The following is a 25,195-nucleotide window of genomic DNA, read 5'->3' as shown; positions in this document are numbered from 1 at the left end:
TTTTTCTCTTTCAAGGATTTCCTCTTCTGAATATTCGGGCTCATAAATGGTAGGGCAGAATTGTTGAGGTAAATAAAAACGTGTTTGTTTGTATACAGAAAAGAAAAGTGGTTTCCCATTAACATTGAATGCTAAAGAAAGACAAGCGTAGAAACAGCCATGTTACAAAAACACATCACGAAAAGACAAGATCAATAGACTCAAACTTTAAAAGTTTGCAAGGACACATGTTTAGATAGGGTTTGGTAAAGACATTAGTCCATAATATAAGAAATGAAAAGCAACTACTGAGTTAATTCATTTTAGGCAGTATAAGTACTGGTTCTCAGTGTGTCGTACTTGGCAGATATCTGAAGAGTGCAGAAACAAGTCGGGGAAGCTCGAAATGAAATACACTGACATGAAGGAAAAAGAAACTCCAACGTTGTGTGATCAGAAAGGTTTTGTCTACACTTGTCGAGGAACGAGGTGTCTTGGCAGTTCCATGGAGACACATCAATAGACTGCGCACCGAGGACGTTGACACGAGACGTGCAATGGGTTTGTGAAATGGGGCGTGAGGGTCTAGTGATGTCAGCATTATGGGCGGGTGATCTGAATTAGTGCTGCAAGGGCACTTGAACTTTGGGCGATGTATCAATGGAAAAGATTAGCACAAGATGGCGGTATCCGACCCGTCGTTTTCACATGTGTTAAAGTGAGAGAAACTCAGGTAAGCTGCATTGGAATTTCTTTTAAGAACGATCGATGTATGCTCTAAAATACATACCCGATCGATTGGGCCAATAACATTTCAGACCAAACTACTATTTAAGCCTCATTCCATCCAGTGCTGGCCTGGTAATAGCATAGCAATAATATGCTGCAAACAATGTAGCGCAGTGCAAACATATAGCTACTGACATATCCCAACAGAAGAGCACAGGGTACAGGACCCTTGAAAATGCGACCCTTTGTAGAGCCAGAAGTGAGAAAACTGCAATCTGCCTTGCTTATACAAAAGTGGGCCAGCAGTCAAAAAAGGCCAAGCCCTGCTACCAATAAGCCTTCCCATACGATCAAGGGACAGTCAAAAAGTCCAACCCCAACTGGGAATAGGTCTGGGCCCTGGATTTAGGGTGGAAATAAAATAAAGAAGAATTGATGGAACGTGAAGAAGAAAAAAGGAAACAGCTAATTTGCAAGAGATAAGGAGGGTTAGGAATAACATGGGAACGCTATATCTTAAGTAGCATGATTCAGTTATTGCAACTCGGACCGAAGCGGGCAGAGAATTTAGGCACCTTGTGGCCATTTTCTGCTGCACCCACTCTCTGCCTCTGGGAATCTGTCTTGATATGAAGTGTCTAGGGGGGCCTGCCATCGCATACAACCTTCATGCTCCCTGATCAATCTGATGTTGTGGTCTACAGCTGAAAGTGCTTCCAATTGTCCTTACATGAAGCACCTCCAAGAGAATAGGCAAAGGCAGCATGTCGACGCTGTACAAAATAAAGAGGATAAATACGTCACTCCTTACTTTGCTTGAATTCTTTCTGCTCATTGACTTGCGTTTACCCTATTAACGCATACTCATTTGCTAAGCTTCACTTCCCAACATACTCTCAAACTTCAGTTACGAAATCTCTCCTGCCATGGTCTCAAAAGGCTCTCAGGTGTGCCAAATGGGTCATGCTGAAGCTATAAAAGACAGCTGTAGTAAATAAAGGATGAGTGCTGTTTTGTGGTAGAATTTGAAATGTGCAAGTTCAAATTCTAAGGTATCCCGTCATTATATCGAATGAAAAGAGCATTGTTGGGGAAACAACATTTTTCTCCCACTATCCAGCACTTTATCCACATATTCTAGAACTGGTGATTGTTTATATAATTAAGCCAGTTCTAGAATATCTAGAGATTGCTTATAAGTATCATACAAAAATGATTGTTGGTTCCTGCAATGTTTTCTCTGGGGATGTAATGAGTCGGAACCCATGTTAAAATGACATTCTTTTGTAATTGGCGTAATGCCATATTACAGTCCCCCAGATATATGATGTTTAATTTAGCATTTACTAAGCAGTGCGGCTAGCCATTTATTTGATGCACACCATGCTCACATTCTTACCGTAGCCAGTGGGGCTTTGTGTGCGGATGCCACTGAGATCTGGGGTATTCATTCTTTCCAGCTGAAAATGTGGAAATTCGGCTATTAGGTCATTTTGAAACTCTCCTTCATAAATACGTCCATTTTTGAAGATAAACTTCCCCTGAAAAAGAAATGCTAGCATTTAAACAATGGGAAAACCGCAAAACAGAAACTAAAAGGCTCTTTCAACGCAAGAAAACCTCTTCACACATTATTCCTGAGGGGACATACATGTTTTACAAAAAGCATTCATAAATATTTGTAATGTCTTATGCTATTTATTTATCCCCAGGATGCTCTTCCCATCTTTCTTGGTTGGTAAACATTCTTCTTACTAAGGCTGTCCTCGATTTTGTGAACTTTCTGGAATCCTTTTTGTCACCGTCACCAAAGCTCTGGGACATTCTGGAAAGTGCATACTGGAAGAAGTTGCTGAATCTCCCAAGTGTCTCCTTTACCTGTGATGAGACAAGAGCTGGGGCTAATCTCACTCCAAGCACACAATACATGGAAAAAGCTAGCACTATTTCATAAAATAGTATTAGTGGACCCTATAAGAGACTTTGGGACATTGAAAGGAGCAATACATGGTGGAAGAGAACGTTGGTTGCAGGATTGGAAAATAACTTGTACTAAGACCCTGGAAAGTATAACATCAACGGAAGAACAACTACTAACTAATCCAGACTCAGGGAAAACTGGGATTTGGAGACTGGATTTGATTCTGACTCGGGGGGAAAAAGCGAAGAGCAAAAATATGCACCCAAGGAGGCCTTACAACGCTCTTCCTAAATACTTGGCAAAGAGTCCAAGTTACGCCACCAGAATAACATTTAAGAGATTCCAGCTGAATTTGTACCCCACCCAGGAGGTTCTAGCATTAAGAGATACCGGTGTGAAAAGTCAAGTCAGCTGCAGATAAGTGAAGGAAACTCTAAAACATCTTGTTCTATTTTGCAGGGCACTGACATCTTTAAGAACACTAATATTGGGTGACTTCTTTGAAGAACTGAAGTCATATCGCAGATGAATGGTGGAACACTCTTCTTCAAGGAGAAAGGACAACATTAATCATCAATCTGACAAACTTCTTGGATGGAGTGTTCAAACAAATAAATATTATGGAAACGACGATGGTGGGAAGCTAATGACACTGACGATGCAGAGGAATGTGTCACGTAAGCAGACATCAGGTGGCACTGATCTACGTGGCGGCAGAATAAGAAGTGTTGGTGATGGGAGTATGGTGCTCTACAACAAGTGAAAATAGCGATTTGTTGTTACGCTTATGCTCATTGCTTGTATCTCTCTCCTTTATACTCCTTCCTTTTTTCTCTTGTTCCCTGCAACCCTCCCCTCCTGCTTGCCTGACCTTCCGTGCACTGACTCATGCATGTCATACGACCAGATTTGTATTTTGTATTTGGATTTCGGAATAGACTGGTGCCTTTTGAGTCCCCATGTAACGAACTGTGCCCGAACCCGAAATAGATTTTTGGATCCTGATTTTGCTGTCTTTCTTGATTCTTCGAGTATCGACGTCCACTTACTCCAGTGACCAGTACTTTTGGACCTAGATTACCAGTCCCCTGCATGTGTCCTATAACCATTTCCCTGGATTGTTTCCTACTTCTTGTGGTCTCTACCTTGGGGATGCCGATTACCCACTTGGAATCAAACACCATAGAAAACCTGCAAGTCGCTCCTAAGCTACCCTTTATGGTACCTCCACGGTCCAGTAGGTTTGTCTGTGTGTTGCCGAGTTAGATTCATTCACCTTTTTCCTTTTTGCCACACCTCATGCAGTCCTGCGGTTTCCTGATCTATGGACTCAGTGCCCAGGGAGAAATCCTGACTCCAATTAGGTTCTTCATGTCTACTTACCACGCTCTAGGTGGGTATATTCTCCTTTAGCCTTGCATGAATGCCTGAGCCTTAGAACCAAGATTTGCCCAGTTAATATGCAGCGCCTTGATGACTCCAGGTTTAGTGTGATATATAAATGAGAAAATAAATAAATAAATAATAATAATAATAATAATAAGAGACGTTCTATTAATTTCCTTCCGTTTAATTTCCAGCCTGGGGTCCCTCGTCTTGGATGTCCATTTTCCTCCAGCCATTGTTTGACTTACCTAGGGGAACCCATATATTGGTGTGTCCCGTAGGTGTGTCAGAGGAGGCAGTAAGGGCAATCTTCACAGACGTCTCCTGTGATACTGACAGCAGCAGCTTTTATACTTGTGCAGGCTCACCATTGAGGTCAGCGATTGAGGTCAACGAATGACAGACAGACTGAACCTAGCTGTGCTGCGCCGGCTGAGCTGTTCAGTGACTGGTTACCAAAATCTTTATTCACTTCAATAGGTGTTGTGCCTTGTTCCTGTGTTCCGCAATGGTCAGCACGGCTCTGGAGAGTGAACTTCCAAGAGGGGCATATGCCATCTTGCCTGTCATATCATTCTGGCAACGGCTGCTGCCGTTTTTTGTTTCCTCTGTGGTACGCTTCAGATTTGCACAGTTTGCCTCCTGCTACACAAGTGGATTACATGCAAGGTAAGTTTGCAGGTCACCAAACGAGAAGAAGCTACCTCCCTTTCTACTATCACGTCCATAATCACCCTTTCAGCTCTCACCACCTCCTCGAGCTCTCACCTGCTACCACATCACCAGTCGCCATTCCTGTAGCCTTGTGGTCTTCTACCACTTTCCAGCCTCTTGCCTTCACCAAACATGAGCCTCCAGCTCATGCCCCCAAACACTCAATAATTGGGGCTGAATGTATTTTTACACTGGTCCCTCCTCCCCCGGGTGGATCTTTCAATGAGGGTCTACACCTGTGAGGGGTGACAGACTGAACACTGGGAGTTCATGGAGTAGATGCAAGACTGGTCTGGGTTTAGGATATAGGACCAACCCTACATCTTGCTGACTGCACTAAGTTGGGTGCTGTGGTACTTCCAGAGTATGATTCCCGAGCTGCAAACACTCTGTTTAAGTTTACTGAGTCCTTTGACTTATTTTCGATGCTGGACGAGCACACAAATTGATACAATCTTTCACCAGCATGAGATTTGCTTACCGGAGAACAATGCAGATGTGACCACGTTCCTGTAAATCTCTAAATGTGATTCTTCTAAAGTGCCAGGTGAGTTGTTAACTGTATCTAGAACCACGCAACCTTTGTCTGGGACCAAGAGAGGAAAGCCTTCAAGAGAAAGCCTTCAATCCAACTATTGTATATTTTAGTCTGGCTAAGGAGAGTTTTGTGCTCTCTTACCTGGGGAGGGGAAACTTTGTCATACCTTTCAAGACATTCTTAGTGTTTTGGCTGTGGATTAACCACTTAGGGATGGTCTGCCCTGATAACCTAGTGGGCTGGGGAGAGACAGGTACCCTGGGGCAAACCTGTGAGGCAATGGGACCGTCCTCTGTCAAGTGCTGGGGAGCAAAGCAAGGAAACCAGATGATCCTCACCATACCGTCCGTGGTCCAGCACCTACAGGATCGGGTTGGCAACCTGGCTCCTTGAGTCATCCTCCTCAGATACGCAGACTTAGGATAGGACCTTGTCACAAAGACATTAAAAGCAGATACAAATCCATTCTAAAAACTCTACAGGCTTCAGATCTGAGTGAGGCTTCAGATCTCTCTCAAGACATCTTTTTTGGCCTACAGAATACATCACGACTGAGGACAAGTATCTTTTCAAGGTCACCTTTACTTCCAGATCACAGGATACCCAATAAGCACAATGTTTTCAGTTTTATCCAAACTCCACATTTTATTTTCCCTTACCATTCACACCTGCGTTATGCTATACTTTGTACTGCAACTCTTTTACTTATTTGTTCTTCTGTGCAATGTTTTCTTAATGGTAACTGAAGTGGTTCGATATTAGCACAATTAAACGCTGCTCAACAGTTTGCCCTAATTTGCATTAAGTCTAGTATCCTCTCAATTCTACAATGACTCACATTAGGTCCCAGGTCTTCTTAGTTCCCTAGTGCCACACATTGAGTCCTGTGTCTTCTTAGTTATTAAATTACTCACATTCATGTCAGTGCCTTTTTAATAATGTTATTAATCACATTAAGCTCAGCATGCTCTTAGTTCCCTAGAAACACAAGTCTGCACAATAGCCTCTTAGTAGTGTGGATTAATTTGGTACAGATAACTGCATAGGACATTTCAATTCATGTTCAGCAACGTGGGAGCTTGCCTAACCAGCATGCCACAGGCCCCCCATCACATGACTGATAAAACATGACCACATCACCCCAACCCTCAAAGTTACACTTGGTGTCCCTCCAACCCTCTGTCAACTTCAAAACGGCCAGCATCACATACAAGGCTATGAGAAACAACGCTTCATTTTACCAGGTTCAAAAACGCACGATCTCTGGTGGCCTCGGCTTGCCAGAAGCCGTAACAATGGCAGACAAAAATCTAGGGAATGCAAATAGGAGACCAGAAAACAGGGCTCTTCCTGCTATGCATGTAGACTCTGGAATGAAATACCAGCACTCATCAGATAGGCCGGACCTTCCCTACACTTCAGGATGGAACTGAAGACCCTACTCTTCAAGGAACATCTTGCATATTGTTGAACCTGATAGCACTTTTCCTGGTTCTTCCTCTGCATGTCTACTACCCTATGTACCGTCCCTCTTCTATGTTCAGTGCTCCATTGGTTTCTAGCTGGGTCTGCACTATATAAATGACATATATGAATACATACAATGTCCGTCAGACTTTTGTGCACTTTCTATTGATTCACATTTCCCACTGAGTCAGTTCGGTCTCATTTCAGACATGTGCACATAAGCAATGAATCACCCATGCCATGTGTTTAGAGTACTTCAACATCCTCTTCTCTTTTTTTAATTAAATCCGGTGCCTTTTTGATAAAACTCTCGCATTTGGCTATTTATGAAACACAAGAGTTCATCACATTGTAGCACAACTGATTTTCTTAACATTTAAAATAAATGTGCTTAATATTTGCCAGTACTAACCAAGCCATGCTTTTTGTTAGAATTCCATTCTCCCTCATATATCGCACCACTTGCATAGAGGAACTTTCCTTGTCCATGACGAGCTCCATCGACAAAATCACCTATATATTCATTCCTCAAAGGATATTGAGATCCAGGTATTCTCTTCAAAAACCAAGTGTGGGTACCAAACCCATGCTAAAATAAAGGATTAAAGAGGCATATTAGAGCAAAACATTTCCAAGCAGTGTTTACAGACATATGCTGTGAAAGGGTCAATGACAGTGTGCATGCATCATTATAGGAGTAGAAGTCGTCCGTTTAAGCTGTTCTTCTTTTGCACAGATTTGGTCATGCGCGATAAGAAGGCAGATATCTTCACATCATCCGTCCCCAAACTCCTTAGACTTAAAGGGGCACTTTTCCGTATGAGCCGTAAAGTCAATGGAAGATCTAAAAGCTTTGCTTAAGGCTTTTACGCCTTCCATTGAAGCCATTGAAGCCACACCTCATTTTCGTCCATTTGTATGGCAAAGAGGAGGGGAGGAACGCAACTTGCTTTTCCACCTCCTCCCCCTCTCTCTGCCATACATTTGCTCCAGCATTTGCGCGGGCCTGCATTTTCATGCCGGAGCAAATGCTGGCACCTACACAGCTCGCAGCAAAAAGCAGGAAGATGCCATAGGGATTCATTGTAAACACTGCCTGCCACGTGTATATGGCAGGCAGCGCTTACTTTATTTACAGGCTTGTAAGTCACATTTGCACTCCACCATGCAAATTACCAAAATGTGCCGGCATAGAACCATTTACGTTGAAGTGTTCATGTAACGGGCTCCCTGCTGCCAAATTACGGGGACTTGCAAAATGAGCCCCAAAGTAGTGAAAAAAGAAGCATTCAAGAAATAAGGACACACCAGTAATACTACTGACCCCATTTCCATGTTGCCAAATATGACTCTCAGATCTCTTTCACCTTTCTCATCGGCACACACTGCTGCTGCATTAGTCGAGAGACCGCCATGAGGGAACATGGTTTTACTCAGCTATTCCATGACTCAATTAGACAGCATGGTCCCCATTCGGTTAGAATGCAAACATTTCAACCTGTCTGTTGAATTGCCGTGAAATACTTCTTACGGTTTAAAGTGAAGTGTTTGGATCCTTACTTCTTTCAGGATGATGTGCTCAAATATTTCATTATCATTAATATAAAAAACAAATATTATATGCAACTCATTGTAGTACTATAGTACTTTTGGTCCTTCAATGCCCTCCCTCGAAAGCATGGGACGTCTAGTACATTGGCAGTACTGCAGCCGGTGCACGAGAATCTTTAAAGAAAAAGACTTGACCGTCCACCCACAATCAGGTTGTTCCCCACACACCTATTAAGCCTTGAACCCACCGGTTTGTGATCTCTAGGTAAATACAGCATTTAACATGGGGACAACATATAGCAACTGTAGGCTGTGTCTTTGAAGGGGGAGAAGGACTAAAATGATCATAGTAAATAGATTGAGTACGTTGTATCTCCCTTACTCCCCAGCTCTTTCAACCCTATGCATAAGATGGTTTACATGCTGTCCTACCACATCCAGTTATAACCTTGTTAAATATTTTTGGCAGCATGGACTGAAAATATTTGCAGTCATCCCTAGAAATAACCTTCAAAACTCCACAAAATGAAGAAAATGAGGAATGTAGTCTAGGCGGCTGCTTTACAGAGAATTTCAATAGGTAAGCGGCCCTCAAAGGCCACATATTGTACAGTGACTCAAACAGCATTAGAATCGATTCAGAAAGGGGGAGGACGTTCTTAAATCAAGGTAGCTCAGGAATATGCTAGATACAATCCACTGTGCCCCAGAAACCTTATTAGGCTCTCTGCTAGGTTTAGGAATGCTTGATATTTGGGAATTCATTTTTTGATTGATCTAACATATTTTAAACATTCCAGATAAAATCTGAGGGCCTCCTGAGTAGTTATACTGCGCCTGGCTTGTTCAGTCTGTTGCAATAGCTTATTAGCCAGTGAATGAAACACAACATTCGAATCTCAGACAGTATGTGGATTCCAAACACATGAAGCAAAAAAAGCTTGAAAGGGAGGATAGCTCACAGGCAACGCAGAGCAACACAGGTTTGAATCCCGGTCCCGCGCACGGAGATTAGTCTCCGGTATGAAGCGCATTATAAAAAATGAATTCATTGATAAAGGAAGGGGACAACGAAAGTACCTTCTACAGAAAATGTGTATCCACCTGTGAATAAGTGGTGTAAGAGTTGAATACATACAAAATGAACATGAAAGGAGAAGGCAGTACAATAATACAGTCTGGTCAGTTCCCACCCAGAAAGTACACTTGGAGCTGTGAAAGGCCTGAGCGGCCTGAGAAAGACACATGGGGCTGACCATTTGAGGGCTGTCCCCAGAGCCCTTGCAGACACCCCGTGATCCGGGAGCATGGTAGAAGACTCATTCCCCAATTTCCTGTTAGAATTTGTCAATATCCTCCTCAGTGTTTGCAAAGATACATACTACTTCAGACTTCAGGCTACAGGGGGTGAGGGACAGTAATCACAAATCAATAAAAATGCAATCACTAAATAAAAACACTAGTTCTCCTGTAAAGAGAACACAGAAAATGCAGACTGACGTAGTTCGGCACTCTGAGAACTTGAGCATGTGTGTTCAGGCAAGACATTGCAACAATGGCACTGTTCCAAAAGGATATATCTTATAGAATAAGATGTAAAGGGGGCTATTAAGTCACTATGGTCCCACGGAGTGGAGATGGGGACAGGGCCTCTTAAAAGCACCTTATTCTTGACTAAAGAGGCTCAACAGCATCAGGTTGGACTTCTTCACACTTTAGCCACAGTCGAGCTGATATAGAGACGATGTAAAGGCGATTTGATCTCACTGGAGGTCAGTATCAAGTCGGTTCGAAGAGGCAAGCTCTCAAATGGTTGGGTCAGAGTTTGAGACAGCGGAACATTATCTTCCAACTGTTCAAGCAGCGGCCAAGTCAGCAGCAAAACTGTTGTTTCTGATGGGTCGAGTCAGTGTTCGCGGCAGGGAGTTTGAGGGCTTCCAGCGGTCAAGTTGGCACTCAAGTCCATTGCTCCCTCAAATTTTGAGCCTGCGGTCAGGTTGTTCAAGTTTATTTGTGGCAATGGGTGGAACCGGCGTCTACGCGTCTCGAGTTTAATCAAGCGGTTTGAAGTTTGGTAATAGTGTCAAAAGTAGCACTGTGGATGCTGTGGCAGCTCAAAGGCGTCAACCGCAGTAAAAGTGGCTGGAAGCCAGTGAACCAGGATTTCATCTGCTTTTCGGCTTCTAGTATGCTTTGAATCCCAATCCAGGGACTCTAGGACAAGATGGGTCCTTCTGATGCACTCTCAATGCAGGGAGCCTGACAGGCACCTACAGGAGTTCCTACAGGAACCCCTTCACCTCCAGTGACATGATCCTGTTTCCAGGGCAGCCAGCAGATGAGGCCTTAGTCCAGCAGCCATTCACCCCCAATGTACCCTAGGGATGGTTAGGGAGCAGATCTTTCCTCTGCCTTGCATGCCTTCTTTCTTCACCACCATGGCAGAGGACTCTGTAATCTGTTGTACTCCAAACAGAGGTCCAAAGATGTATTCTTCTTCTTGTTCCTGGTGTTCTATGATGAATCAAGAAACGAGAAGGAGGAGACCCCTTCCTTACAAAGGCAAAATGTCACCAGGGATTGGTCCAAAGCAAACCTACTGAAAGGAGTAAAATCCCTGTTGTTGTAACAAGTGGCCTGGGCCTTTTTAGATCATACCCAGAGTGCCTTTTCCTGCAGGAAATTGAAGCGACAGGATGCAAGAGAACCGTGACGGAAAACCTAGATGTTGAAACCGCTCCTCAGGCCAACATTCCCTATTTGGTTAACTCTGTCAGTTTCAAATGCCTGCTAACTTCAACCACCCTCTGATGTACAGCTCACAGGTGTGAGGCTGGCATTGATAGGTCAATGCTGCCTTTGAAGCACCGACTACCAGGGGATCTCCTACTCAGAGGTCCTGAGGCAAGAGGGGAGGTGTTTCCCATCCTCCCTGGGATTCAAAAGAGTAATGCAGACAACTATGCTAGTCATGAATACCCATCGCCCCGACATAGCCGGGCCACACAGTTGACACTTGCATGATAATGAATTGCTTTGGCTTTTATAATTGTTTACTCTCATCAATCACCATACACAACTAGGAATGGCATATATTTAGAGATGACCCTGCCACCAGACTGATTAGGCAATTGGTTTATTTTGGATCATAGGTGCAGACATTAAAATGCTACCTCTGTCTGCAGGGACTTGATGATGTCCCTGAAGCTTCCGTGTGCCACTGAAGAGCTGGAGCCCCAGATCTCAGGAGACTGGTGCAGAAAGGTACATGGATGCACTAGCCTTTTTGGTATGGAGTTTTTATAAAAGGGTGAGTTCTGTTTAGCCAGCCTCTCATTTAGAAATAGAATTACCTGCATCACTTATTAATATCAAATACATTTTTAAAAGTAGGGCTTTCACGCCCTTGCATATGGCAATCTGTCACACCCACAACATTGATGGAGGTCCCTTCCCTGACAGAGGATGGTATGAAAGGGACCGAAGAAAAACTCTCCTTAATTTCCATAAAGTAAAAGACTCCTCATACTCAAGCACTCTAAACTGAAAAAGGGCATCTCCCAGGAATATACACAAGCAAGCCAGGAAACAGCAATAAGACAGTTACCTGACCTTAGAGTGGTAGGAAAAAACAAATAACCACTCTCACATTGATTTAAGAGGAGGGAGGGTTTGTTTACAGGGGAAGAAGATAGGTACATAGAACCATGTCCAAACAGGACCAGGGAAAGCCGGAGGGGGGAGTCCCCCTACCAAGTAGTTTATCACATCAATACCCCTTTTACCCTCACCATAAAATACCCTGTTTGTTTCTGCAGTCAGAGTGCGAGATAGCGAGAGATTACATGGACCTTGGGAACCTGTGTTGGGGGGAGGAGGAGAGAGAAGAAAAGTTAGAAAGGGACATTTTGTTGGTGAGGAAGGGAAAGATCTGCAAAATGGAGACAGATGGAGGAAAGAGGGAAATCCTGCTGAGAGAGAAGAGAGGGATTAGAAGAGAGGAGAAGGTAATGGAGGAGGAGGACAGCAGATCTATGAGTGAGGTTGTCATGGAACGAGAGATAGAAGAGGTGGAACAAGAAGAGAAATGAACACCACAGGAGAGTGGAGAGAGGAAAATAGGGGAGGGAGCAATAAACCAGAGGCATAGGACGGTGAGAGACCAAGGAGCATCAGAGAGGAGTCGTACAAGAGGAAGAAGGGTGCAGAGAGGGCCTCAGAAGAGGCATACCTCTTCCTAGGTAAGATTGGCAACAGCTTGGGAGCTAATGAGAGAAAGGTGGAGGAATTACTGGAGCCTGTGTTGGCATACAGCCAAGGAACAGATGCTGGAAAGTTTAAGAGCCTTGTTAACATGGTCCCAGAAAGAGGTAGCGTCACCGTCTAATGACCCTCAGAGAAAGACAGAGAGGCTAGCCAAGGGCTTTGGCACGGCAAGTGTTGGGATGGGTAAGCAGACTAAAGACAAAAATAATGCTTGCCATCTGAAGACTTGGGCCAGAGGACTCAGTGAGTACCTGCCTCACCAGGATTAGTTTGCTCTGGAGTCGCAAAAGGAGTTGCAACTTCCCTGACATCTACTGTGGTTTCTTACTGATGGAAAGAAAAGACATTCAACCAGCAGTTTAGAATGTTTGTTGTCTGGTTGCTGCCTGATGCTCTGACTTGCTTCAACAGCGAAATACAAAATGGCACCTAACCTTATATGATCTCTGGCGACCCCTCGGTATGACAGTGAAGAACTCAAGAGGCAATGCTGGGAAACGGAGCTTGGCTGAAAGGCCCGAATCCAATAATTGGTTAACCTAATTTGACCTAAGTAGAAGGGATTCACGGCACCATGAATACCTAGAAGCAAGGTATAAAATGGGTGCTGTCTTTAGCGCATCCGTTGGAGGTCAATCCAAAAAGAAACTTACACTCCCTGCCCCCCAGACCACTCCCACCACCATTCCCCAACCATCTCCTGACCTCCCCCTGACCTTGAAAATCCATTTACCTGCTCCCTCGCTTTATTCTTCCAGCCCCATCATTCTCCTCTCACAGCGTGGCGTTCTCTAGGTGGAGTTTCATGGGCAGTCACTTTTACCAGCAGCCCAGGAAACAAGTTCCTAAAACCTTACACCATAAGATGAAAAACACAGCACTGCAAGTTTCTCAGCTGTTGGGAAATAACTCCAGATCACAGTGTCAACCACAAACGTGAGACCACACACAACACTTTCAAGGGAGAAGCACACTGCTGGAAGTTACAACGCAATGCCTCTTGTAAAGCCTTTTCATGATGAGTAGCTGAGGAAGTTTGCCTGACAAAACCAAGGGACTGGTGAAGCCTCGGAAAAAAACGTTCACCTGGTAAAGCAAAGAGGCTGGTGAAGTCTCAGAGGAATGCTTGCCTGGCAAATTAAAGAGGCTGGTGAAGTCTCTGAGTAAAGCTTGGGTTTAGATTTCCACAGGAGGACATAACGATAGCCTCCACAAACCTTCTACAATGCACTTCAGCCAAAAGTGAAAACAGTAGAGCAAAAGGTAGGGAGGGAAATGGCCAGAGTGCAACCCTTTTTCTGTGAAGGAAACAAAAAACATAGGTAGTATGTGTTAGGGAGAATTCTCTGTAAAGGCTAATTTCACAAACCTAGTGAGTCCCCCAGCAGCTTTGCTGGATTTTTGGGGTTTATTTTTTTCTCCTGCTAAGAGTGAGACTCTTTTACTCCCACTCTTAGACATGATTTGAGGTGTTCCTTTGTCTTTCCATGTGTTTTATGGGTTATGGGGTCTTTTACTCCATAGGGTCTCATGTGTTTTTGATGTGAGTTACACAGCACCCTCCGTGCCGTAACTCAGGCGTGTCGTAGCGACCCCCAAACATAGACTCCATACCCTGGGACTGACTACTGTCTCCCAGGGCATGTAAAGTCACCATTGGCTTTACTAGTCCCAAATTATGAACAGAAACCAGTACAAACCATCATATTGTGGACGTACTGGTCGGGGCAATTCGATTGCCCCGGGGTCTGTTGTTCGAGGGGGCACGTCTCCGTCCCCCCTGATCGAGTTTTGGCTGGTGGCAGTGGATACTACTTTTTATATTCGACCGCGAATATATCTCTATGGGATTTTCCCATTGTTCGAGGCTACCAACTTTAATTATTTAATTCTTATAGCCTCGAACATACCGCCGGTTTATTTATTTAATATTAATTCACTGGTTGGTATTTTTTGCCAGAACTCGATTCTAAAATGGCGTTTGTGTTCTCTTCTGTGACTCCAACCCAAGTCGAGCCCTTTGTTCCACTTTTTGGTGGGCTTCTCCACAGAAGCCTCCAAAAGTGGTGCCACTCTGTCTGGGTACCACAGGGGGTGTGGGAGGGGGTTTAGGCACACTGGACTGAGTTGCCTTGGCAACTCAAGTCGCACTCTTGTGTGATTGGCCCAAGTGGTGAGCCGGCCGGCTCACCACTTAGCATGTTTGATTGACAGCTAGGCTGAATGAATGGGGGTTTGCTGCATAAAAGCAGGGCTTTGGGGACTGGAACTTCAGAAGTCGCCACAGGACCTAAGAATCCGAGGAGGGAGAAGCTGAGCCGACCTGCAACGACGACACCACCGGTGGAGCCCTGCTGAACCGTCTCACCACTTTTTCCGACGACAGAGGCGATCTCCAGTCCGGAGAGTCTTCTTCCTTTGACTGGTGGGGATAACCAGTTTTGCCTTCTTTTCACCTTCCTGGAGCAATCTCGTGGTTGCCTTGCCTGTGCCATGCACCCCGGCAACCGGAACACCACGGTTTACCACTACCGCGAATAGAAGGGTAGTACCTTTTAACCGAAGAACTCCACTGCTGGTTTCTTCCCTGGCAGTGCAACGACCTTCATCTTTCCTCCACGGCGAGACCTCCTCTTCCTCTGGACGAAACACCGACTTGCACCCGCTGCCAGGAACAACTGCCCCCGCTGGAGCTTCCTTCACACTTAAGGTACTGTGTCCCACCTGGCTTCCCTTGCGACAGATCGTTCGGGTTGACAGTAAAGCCTCGACTTTCTAACCTGGGCTGGCCTGGGACAACCTAGCTAACTTTTCCTGACTTTAATTTCATTCTTTGTGTGCAAACTATCTACAAGACTCTTTGGGCATAACCCCACTGTGTGAACCTGGACCCTTTCTGTTTGCTCTCTCCAAGAGTGGGCCTTGCAATTGACTTCCTTGCTCTCCAGTAGAACTCTGCCTAGCCTGCCTTACTGTGGTTCGTTTTAAAGTATTGAACTTTGTGTGCTTCCGTAACTCTGCCTTTTCCCCTCCCTTTTTAATAACTTATTAGAGTGCCATCTTATGTTAAGCGCTCACCTCTGTCTGAAAATAAGTGGTGTTTCTCATTAAGACTTGTCTAATAGGTAATTAGGGTTGCATATATATATATAATAGTGACTGTGTGCTGAATTTACTTTTCTCTTTGTGCTAGTGTAATTTACAAGTGTGTCTTTAAATAAATAACTAGATACTTTTACACCAAAGCTCTGGTCAGTGTTTGCTTGTACTACTGTATCTCTGTACCTATTGTGTATACTCTATATACTGCCTAACTCTTCTTGAGGGAAGTCTGACTGCTCAGTCACAGCTACCAAGCGAATCTGTGTGGTACAGACTGCTACCAAGTGGGTTTACTGCCAAACACCTGTAGTCTTAAGTCTTTTGCAGTGGTCCCTAAGGGAACTGCACAGGTTTCTGCCTAACAGTATGGGAGCAGGATAAAGAAAGAGAGAGGCCTGATGACAAAGGGATACACACGAGGGAAAGTACCCAAGCCCAGTGAGATATGGACGGAAACAAAGTCCAATAAAATAATACCAAAGTATGGAGAACAAGGAAGGCCACACAACCAACGACACGAGTAAAGAATCTGAACAGGAACTCATCAGTAGGGAAAAAGGAAGTGAACACCCCAGGAGGAAAGAACACAACCACAATCAAGTGGGCAGTAGGGGCAATAGACAGACAAATGAAAGATCAAACAAGGGTAAGACAAAAGAAAGCTGTAAATGGACCAAAGAGTAGTTCAAAAACTGATCAGGGGTCTGAAACAGATGGCAGCAAACTGCTGTAGAGGGTCAGATGACACAAGCCAGAGATCAGGTATAGAAAGAAAGGTCAATGGTTATGAAGCACCCCATGGAGCAAGCAGGATTTGACTGAGGAGCGCTGGATTGAAAGAGAGTTTGGCAGGTATAAAACCAACCCAGAAGGGAAAGCAGCATACCGCAGGGAAGCAGAGAAGTGCACTGTGCATACAAGACAACATTTGGCATGCCAGGGGTTGAGAGTGAGCCGATGAGGCAGAACAAGTGGCAGCAGCATCCCTATGTTTGGTTGAGAGCCAGTTGCCTCCATCCGATGCTTGTAACATACCGAGTGAGTCTGTGGAAGATGCTGGATCTTCTAGCCCACAGTGCAGAATGTTGACTGTAAAGGAAGGGGTGGCATCCAAGGCAAGAAAGATTGCTTGACAAAGCCATGAAGCAACTGAAGTCTGAGATGAAGTCCCATACTTGATTCTGTAAAATGGGACTGGGGTGACCCTGAGGAATGGGGCCCGCCACATACTCTGTGATGGTGGTCCCAGAGGAAGTATTTGTAAGATGCCTCAGGCTCCCTTGACACCACAGACCCATGTGTGTCAATAACCACACCTTTCCAGTTAGAATCCGGCAAAATATGTGTGCAAACATTTTCCAAACCGTAGTACGCTTGCCCTGTAATTCCAAGATGATGGCGAATGCAGGTTTTTAATTCTTGGCTAGAAGAGATGTTGAGCAGCCTGCTAGCCAATGTTTGTCTCACTGTCAAATGGGAATCAGGGGTGAACGTAGGCCATGACCAATCAGGCATATCCACGTGAATTGAACACAGCTGTTCAAACATTCTTACACGTCCGGCCCCTAGACGACCAAGAAATAAATGGGGAGCTCAGCTCCAGGGGAATAGTGAGAGTTAGGAATACAGAAGTGAAGGTGCAAAACAGAGTGTGGCGGTGCAGCAAGAAGTGAAAAGAGAAGGGAGCAATGAGAGATTGCAGAGGAGGAGAGCAAAGAGGAGGAAGAAAAGAGAAGAGTAGTGACAGTGGAAAGGATGAGAGAGCAGAAAGGAGGGGGAAAACATGAGATCAAGCAAAGTGGAGGCAGAGAATAAAGATCAGAAAGGTTAAGAGAGAGTGCAGAGAGGATGAATAGTGAGGAGGAAGAGGTGGAGACGGATAAGACAGAAAAGAGAGATTGAGATGAAAGAGGAGAAAAGTGGAGGGGATGTGGAGGAACACTAGCCAAATGAAACACCTTTAAGGCTAGGTGTCCTGAAAGGTTTCCTAGCAGAGTGGAGTAGGAACTTGAGAACCTAGGAGGGGCCCAATTAAGGTGACAGGTCAACCGCTAACAAGAGGGGGGGTCTTATGAATGGCCTTATGAATGGTGCAATTTACCAGCCCTGACCCCTCTAAAAGACCGAGGTTACCGGATGTGCATAGCCAATAGGCAGGTTTAAGGGGCCCAAAGCAGGACACCAAAATGTTTTACCACAACTGAGGAAGACTCAGGGAAGTCCAAGAAAGAAGTGTGGGACTGATTATACACCAAAGTGGCAACGCTGAATCTGGGGATGGAGAAGATACGAATTGCATCTTAAGTAGGCCTGGGGTGGACCAAGGCCATGGAGTACATGAATCCTGACCCGAGCATATGTGAATCTAATAAAGCTTACTGTGACATTTTACATGGTTTTGAGTCTCTCATTGACGTCTCGACCATGACATATCGTGTCAGCAGTCGAAGCAATGAAGCCAGACACAAGGGACCCCATATTCCCACCACCCACCCTTTTGAAGGGGATGAGAGTTTATGGCGAAGCTAAACTACTATACTGTGCCATGCCAGGGGTTTCTGATTATGAGACATACACAGTGCAATACATACTGGTGTTCCCACGAGTTATGGAACTCCAATATGCACAGACCTAAATATCCAGCTCCTGGAAGGATCATATGGCCCACTGACTCCCAAATGAGAACTGGCTGTGAATCATGGGATTGGTGTAGAAGCTGGAGCAATAGTTAAACACTATTGAGGGTGGTGACTGACCTCCTTTTCCTCATTCCAAGGCGTTGCTCCCTGTGCAAGTAGGGGATTTGATAGCCCAGCTTATATCTGAAGTTACCTTCCTCTGAGGAATATTAGAGGCGAAACGGCTGTACCAGACACCCAGGGTCTCGAAAAAGGTTGGTTCCAATGACAATCCAACCCCTTTCTTGTCAGATGGGGAGCTGTCAGATTTCTCAGAGTTTCTGCCAGTGAACGTAAAAACTGCATGTGAAATAGTGTCGATTAGGTGATTCCAGTGGAAGAAGGACTATTGTAAAGGGGAGAAAATTATGTGAAAAGAGATGTAACCATCACATTTAGTTCCCACCCCTTTTCAACAGGCAGTGCTCAAGCTAGCTCACTCTCACTCAACAGCCAGCTACCAGAGCATATAGTAAATACAAGCACATATACTTGGCTAGGTCTTTTGGGCAAGGATTATCGGCAACTAAAAGGTTTTGTGACACTTTTTTAGATCTGCCAGAAGGTGCCTAAGGTAGACGAAGGTGGGCCTCTCTTTAATCCCTGCTAATTATTGAAGTTCTATTTTCTAGGGTAGGGAATAGATATCATAGGTCGCATAGCCATGTCCAACAGAGATAAATGATACATCTTAGTCACAGTTGACTACTGTCACAAAGCAGAGCAGGATCAACAACATGTAGACATGAAAGAGTAAAGGTTTATGAATGGTAGTTACAACATTAAGTCATCGCAAATAAAACTTCTCTTAACCACAGCATAGATCCATAGGAACTTTCCTAAAAAAATTAACAAGGTGAATCAAAGTGATGGCCTCCCATGGGTATACAACTGTTTAACTAAGAATCAGGATGGTGTCTCCCTAGGTTTAAGCAACAAGTCTCTGAACTTCATAATCATTAACCAGGGAATCCTTTCACAGAATGTTTACAATAGTATTTCCTTGGTCTCTTCACAAGTTGGATGGAAAGACTCTTGCAAATTCATTGTATTGGGCTCCTGACTCTAATTTCCCTCACCCGGTTCTCGCCAAACCTCCTTGATGAGTTGCAACAATCTCATACTTAAGATGACCTCGCTTTTTCCACCTTTCCTGCTCCTCTTCTCCTTTCTTCTCTACAATATTCCTTTACTTCTCCCCTTGCCACCGCGACACCTAGCTACATGCTTCTCCCTCCATCTCTTCCAAACTCTTTTCTGTCAGCTTGTAGCATGCCTGCTCCTTCCACTCAACTCCTTCATTCTGCTCCTTCTCTCCTCATCCTTACTCTTACCTCTGCCATCCTCTTTTCCCACCTCCCTTACACTCACCTCTTCCTTTCTCCTGGCATCCCCTCCAATTACCACTGCTGTACTCTCCAATTCCTTCCTTCAGATGTTACTTCCAGCCTCCTCTTACTACTTTCCACCTCTCCTCTACTGAACTCTGCGCCAAACCTCTTCAGATGTTTGCTATAGTCTCATCCTGAATACACTCTGCCTCATATCTCTTTGTTTCTCACAGCCTGCTCCTAAATATACTTCTCCTATCCTTTCTGAAAATTCCCTCAAACCACTGATGTACTCTTCTCTCCTTCTTTGGCTCGCCCTCCAGGTGCCTCACTCCTTCTTAGGCTTCTCCTCACCAACTGCTTGCTCTTCACCAACCACCTTTTCCTCTCTTGCTGTCTTGCATCTGGACAGTTCTCTCTTCTGCTCCACCTGAATATTCTCCTGACTCGACCTGTAGCTCTTACGGAAGCCCCTCTTCCACCTTGAAACACCCACCCTCCTACCCGCAAGTTTGCAGTTTATATAGAGGGCCCAGCTCCTGGGTAGCACCTTTGCCTAATCGTGTTCCGTTGCCTCTAAGTTTTAGGCTTACAACTAGATCGTTTAAGCAATAATTATGTAATGTTTCTCAGCTGCTTCTGTGGCGCCACCCCCTCACTATGCAGGGATGCAGACTGGGCCATGATGGAGGCCTGCTGCCACTTTTCAATCTCAGTTCGCAAACGCAGGAGTGTGACTGCTTTAGCTCTGTGATATCACAGGGTTGCTTGGGCTTGACAAGGATGCCATGGCTGAGCTTAAGTTCAACACCTTTATTCTTGGATTAGTTACACAAAAAGGACAACTTAAAATAGAATAAATAGGGTTTCTCAACAATATTGTCAGGGTGGTTCTTCATCTTTAGGTAGTCGGCTATCTCCCACCCTGGGAGAACCCTGATTGTGTCCTCTCTGGTTTAACCAGTTTCTCAGGCATTCCTGGCCTCTGGATTCTCCGTCCCAGTTGTTACCCCTTTTTCCTAGGTGTTGTGGTCATAAGGGCTCCCTGAACCCATTCTTACTTTGGCAATCTTGTTATAGGCTTTGCTGGGCTCCATACCTCAATACATACTTGGCAGAGCCATATTTATTGTCAGGGGAAGTAGCCAGCAGGGAGAGCTAGAGATGGGTCTCTGGGATTCTACCCTACCTGGGTTACCTTAAGATAACGTCTGTGGTCCCAGCTCATTTCTCCTCTCACAAATTGATCCTGCCCAGGGCTGACCTGACTCACCAGAACCTACCTGTTCTGTATCACTATTTCCACTTAATTTTACCAACCCCTCTCTGTCACGCAAGGGCTCTGATGTTATCACCTCTTTCTTGCCCTGGGAATCACCAAGTCCTACACCTCCTTGATTGTACCACCTCCTTTTGACTTTCCCTCTCTCTGCCTGTTATCATTTCCTTCTGTACCAACTCTCCTTCTGGTGTTTCCTCTCTCTCTTGCACCTTCTCAGCACTCCCCACTTTCTCCTACACTCTCCTTCTGATGTTACCCTCAGTTCCTTCACCCTGTCTCCTTCTAAGATTAGCACCTCCTCCTTCACCATCTTAGCTCTCACCAACTCAGACTGCTCATCCCTTTTGCTACCTCTTCAGCCTCCTCCATATCTTGAGTCTCTTGCAACTGCCAAACATGAAACTCCTGTACCTCCAACACACAGTCTGTGACTGAGGTCTGTGAGAAACCAAAGGATGTCTCACCTACTAGGCCCCGGGAATCTCTCTCAGGTGGCCAGGGCACGGCCAGCGCTTTTGGATCCAGACCCTGCGGGTGGACCAGTGTGGGAGGACCACCTTGGTGAGGGGTCTTCATGGAGTGGGGGGTGAGGCAAATTATGGTGAGACGCGGTATTCCCCCTTTCCTGTACCCATGCCCAGTCCTATTCTTCAGGATTCAACAATTTCCCAACCCCTTGACATTTCGGCACAAACATTGGGCCGAGGAAGAGAGTGACTGAGAGTAAAGAGGCTAACCCTTACATATCTCTTTTGGACATGTCCCGCTAATCGGGTCAGGCAAAGTCAGGCACTTGACTTTAATCACATACATCTGATCAGAGTTGGGGAGGCAAGGTGAAGCCTGTGGTATTATCCTTGACTCGTGAATCAAAGCCATGGAGACAAGAAAGGAACGGGCACAACCGGTGAGTTAGTGAAAGACATGAAAGACCAGTTTGTGTCAGGGAAAGATTGAAGCCGCAATAGTGTATCTCACAAGTGAAGTTTGCGCACATGCTGATGACACGCAAAAGAAAGCTAACCAGTGATGAACTTTGAAGTGGCGGATAACTGTGAAGCCAGTGATACAGAGTAGCGGAGTGGTCCGGCGAAAGGAAGTAACCCACTAGAAAGTCTCTGCAAAATGTGAAATGTTTTGTTATAAAGCGGCAAAGGGAACTAACTCTGAAATGCGTATGGGCAAGATTAACCCCGGCATAAGGGGAAGTGAGAAGGTGAATGCTTAAAAGAAAGATTTCTTTGAATCTTTTGTGCTTACGGTACTGAACTACCAAGACCAAGAGACACTGAGGCAAATTACATGAGAGTGTGAGCTGAAGAAAAAGTCAAAGTGGTCCTGCGAAGGTCTACAGTAAAAGCCTCGCACATTCAAAAGTCTTTGCTATCTGTGAAAGGTCCGAGCCGGATTGAGGGAGACCAGAAGTGTGATAAGTTAGGGGAACGGAACTCCTAACAAATATGCATTAAGCCTGGGGAAGGGAACTCCTGCAAGTGTTGTGTTTGAGAGGTCCAAACCCGGCTGAGGGAGACCTATGTGAACTGGTAAAGTTTTGAGAGATCCGAGCCCGACGGAGGGGGACCTACGTGAACTTTTTGTTGAACTGTGAAAGAACTTTTGGAACGCTGGAATAAGTGACTTTAACTTGGAAGGTCAGGCGGGCCTCGATCCACGTTTTGAAATTACTTTTGTTTTGAGAACCTGAGCCAAAGTGTGTCACCCTGTCTACGGGGGCTGCTTTACTCCGTGCTGTCAAACGTGGGGAGGAGAGCTGACTCAGTCACTTTGATCCTTTGTAACACAGATTTTCCTTTGCATATATATTCCATTTTACACGCGTTTTGTATAACAGATAGGGCAGGCATTAGGTTTTGTTAGTATAGGCCATTTTGATTTGACAGAGACTGGCTAAGACTGTGTGTGTTTTCTTTATTATTTGATGGTAGGGACTATTCCCATCATAGCTACAGGGCAAAGTAGGAGTTTTTCCAAACCCTGAAAATTGAATAAAGGTTTTGAAATGTGTACCTCTTTTGTCAATGCCATACTTGTGATACCATGCCTCCCTTACAGATCCCTGGTCTTTATAGGACTCTCCGTGGGTTGGGTTCTTGGTTAATGGTTGCACTTGTGTCTGGTAGTTGGTACAGGGTTGGGATTTGTTGTTCATGAATACACCAGAGGACTCATTATGTGTATGGGGCCAGACCAAGTGAGTAACTGGTCTGTCTGCCATCTTGGAATTCATTTTCCCATCCTTGACCCTCTCTTAGGCTGCCTGTGTGGAGCTTAGGTCCCCAGTCCCTCCAGTGTGTAATGCTGGTGAAATGATTTGCAAGCTGTTGAAACTCTTAGCTTCTTGAGAAAATGCATACATGCGGTGGAACTACAATATTGTATCATCTGAGAGGAAGCACTTGGGCGAGAGGCTAAGCTGTTGGAACTTTGTTCTGCATGACAGAATCCACTGTCAGAAAGCCACGAACATGAAACAATGTATCTGCAGGATTGGGCGTTTCATTGTCCGACACTTTAATGTTTTGGAAAGACTCCCATGATGTTGTGGGCTGACTTGTAAAAGTATTTAATCATATGATACTAACACTAGGTAAATGAAATGGATTACTTAATAAGGATTTTGCTTTTCTCAATGTGGGGATTTGGATCGGCTAGGAGGTTGTTCAGGTACTTGCAGCCGGAGAAGGTCAGCGTGCCATTGACCCCTGGACTCAACATCAACCAGGGGAGGGGAGGGATAACCTGTAATTGCCCCCCAACAAGTACGGGGAACAAGTGAAAGTGCCAAAGGGACCTTCCCCCATACCACTCAAGGGCCCATCATCCACTGGCTAGGCGAGGTCTCGGGTCCCCTGAGAACCAGGCAAGGGACTTTGTCATAGTGCCTACGTGTGGCACTACTCAGTAGGTGTACCAATACAGCAAAGAGCTCTTGGAGCTGGGATGCTCATGCATGCTGCCTGCATATGGGAAACAGTATATGGAGCCCTACATGTGTGCAGGACCTTGCAAAACCTTCTTTCCAGAAGGCAGTTCTCTTCAGTTAAGGTTTTCAACCAGCATGCAAACATGGCTCACAGGTGATAGGGGTCCCTTGCCTGCTGCCCCCACACTTTACAACAAGAATCACACAGGGAACTTAGTCACAATATGTTTCCTGGTACCCTGAATACTTTGCCCTAAGGAATGCTATTACACATCAGAGTTTTAATCACCGGGTTCCTTTGTTCCCGAGAGTCGGTTTTACAAAAGAAATCTTAGCAGACCAAGAGTTCACCATTATGTCCCGCCTTATGAGGGAAGTTAAGACCCAGCTGAACATTCTAACTCTCTGCCCTTTGGTCTATCGTCCTTAAACTCATGGCTTAATTAAATGCTTTATTCAAATTTTTAAGACCCTCCAGAGGATGCTGCTATACATACATGGAAGGAACTGTGACAACCTGGTCCTGTGGGCCTCGTTTGGGGTCCAAAAGAAGTCCCAAAGCCTCTTCCTCTAAGAAGAATTGGGGAAACCAAAATGACCTTGTCATGAGCTCAACCTAATTTGTCTAAAATATAAGGGAGATGAACTCACAATTCAAACATACGTGTTAGGCCCAAGACAAGCAGAAGTAGCTTTACAATTGTCAAGCTGGAATATGTAAACAAATACATGTTGAGAGATAAGGTCCTGGTACTAGTACTGTCCAAAAACATGGAACTTGATGTTTGGCAGGAGTCCTATCTCATCATGGAAGAGCCAACCAATAATGAGACAAATTCAGCCCTCCTACCAGGGCCTAAGGCCCACTTTCAAGTCTTTCAAGAGGTTAGTCTCCTCTATGAATGTTAGGTTGGCTCTGGACCCCTTTTCAAGGAGCTTTGACTAGACAGGTGATTGTATAGCGTCCACATTCATTTCTTCAAAAGGGGTGTGACTAGTTTACGGTGATCAGCTAAGATTTTGAAAAGTTAGATAGAATAAGGATATTAAGCTGAGCACTAACTTCTGCTTGAGTGTGAAAGTCTTCAGTAGGTAACAGGGCCAATGGCATAAACCATAAGTGAAGAGGTCAAAAAGACATCCAGAATAACTGTTCCGAAGTAAAGCAGAACCACCAGACAATATGAACTTACAGTTTTTGTATGTATGAGCACAACTAAAGCTAAAGATAAGGTGATAGTAAGCACAATACAATTATATAGGATAACTTTTCCTCTGGGGATGGTAGTCATAAGCCCCACCTACGT

General features: G+C 44.9%; 1 protein-coding gene across 3 annotated transcripts in view; it reads right to left on the bottom strand.

Moving 5' to 3' along the window:
• The window catches only part of RSPH10B (radial spoke head 10 homolog B), a 765,802-nt gene that overhangs the window by 461,389 nt on the left and 279,218 nt on the right, over positions 1-25,195 (bottom strand). For all 3 annotated transcript variants that reach the window (XM_069645637.1, XM_069645638.1, XM_069645639.1), the window contains exons 8-9: positions 7,147-7,323; positions 2,108-2,249 (exon numbers count right to left, since the gene is read on the bottom strand). In XM_069645637.1, the coding sequence (XP_069501738.1) occupies positions 2,108-2,249; positions 7,147-7,323 (319 nt within the window). The remainder of the gene's footprint in view (positions 1-2,107; positions 2,250-7,146; positions 7,324-25,195) is intronic.

Source organism: Ambystoma mexicanum, chromosome 2p (assembly GCF_040938575.1).
Source record: "Ambystoma mexicanum isolate Mex_15411 chromosome 2p, UKY_AmexF1_1, whole genome shotgun sequence".
Taxonomy (NCBI): Eukaryota; Metazoa; Chordata; class Amphibia; order Caudata; family Ambystomatidae; genus Ambystoma; species Ambystoma mexicanum.
Note: the sequence above shows the minus strand (reverse complement) of the source record. Positions and strands in the feature narration are given on the sequence as shown.